Source organism: Oratosquilla oratoria, chromosome 25 (genome assembly GCF_046742065.1).
Source record: "Oratosquilla oratoria isolate Oo_2021 chromosome 25, ASM4674206v1, whole genome shotgun sequence".
Taxonomy (NCBI): domain Eukaryota; kingdom Metazoa; phylum Arthropoda; class Malacostraca; order Stomatopoda; family Squillidae; genus Oratosquilla; species Oratosquilla oratoria.
The window spans coordinates 49,665,906-49,666,814 of record NC_134801.1 but is presented as its reverse complement, the minus strand read 5'-3'; the positions used below and the strand labels follow the sequence as shown (position 1 = coordinate 49,666,814).

At 48.4% G+C, this 909-nt stretch overlaps 1 protein-coding gene across 1 annotated transcript; it reads left to right on the top strand.

Annotated features, from left to right (window-relative positions):
- The first annotated feature begins 417 nt into the window (after nucleotides 1–417).
- On the top strand, nucleotides 418–909 carry LOC143039136 (uncharacterized). Its single transcript, XM_076208995.1, has one exon. It carries the CDS (start codon nucleotides 418–420, stop codon nucleotides 907–909), a length of 492 nt encoding a protein of 163 aa, XP_076065110.1.

Below are 909 nucleotides of genomic sequence, written 5' to 3'. Positions count from 1 at the left end.
TCGCATTTTCTGTTGTTGATGAACAAAACAGTCGATATTAAAATCTCGGAACATGCCGACAAATACGCCGTGGGACAAATGATCACACAGAGCCCTTTTGCCGAGTATTTTGAGCAGTTGTTCATGGGTAGCGGTTGCTGACTCAACGATAGACGAATGTCCGTCCTCTCTGATAGAGATCAAAGAGGCTGTCAGTAAGTTGAAGGGTGGATGGGTAGCTGAGATCTGCAACATCAGCGCGGAGTTGCTGAGACCTAGAGGTGAGGCCATGGTCTGTGGGTTGCATAAGGTGCTATCTGGTGTCTGGTATCTGGCAGTCTTGTACCATTCCCTTTGATTGGATAAAGGGCCTGGTCGTTCCTGTCTGAAAGGGGAAAGTGGACCGGGAAGACAATTACCGTGGCATTATTGAGCTCAATGTGCCAGGTGTTTGTCCATCTGTCGCCGACACGGGTTCGTTCACATCTGTTAAAGTTTCAGAGACCTGAACAGTTTCAAAAAGGGTTTCTTGCAGCTCATGTTGACCTCAAGATGGCGTTTGACTTGGCGCAGCGTGGAATGCTCTGGGATCTTCTGCGGATCCGTGGGATTCTTGCAAGGATTATTAATTTGATATCTGGTTTATACTTTGGGACAGAGAGTGCCGTAAAGTATGGAGGAAGCTTGTCTGGCTTCTTTCCTGTTAATTCAGGAGTGAAGCACGGGTGTGCCCTCGGCCCAACACTTTCCAACCCCTGTATGGACTTTGTACTGGACAGTCTTGTCGATCAATCTCGTTTCGGAACATCTTTTATCAACATCGAGGTCAGTGACCTTTCTTTTGCTTTTGCGGAGTCGTTGGAGGTCCTGGTTGTAGCCCTCAGGTCACTGCACAGGAAGTCGAGACCGCTTAGACTCGAGGTCTCCTGA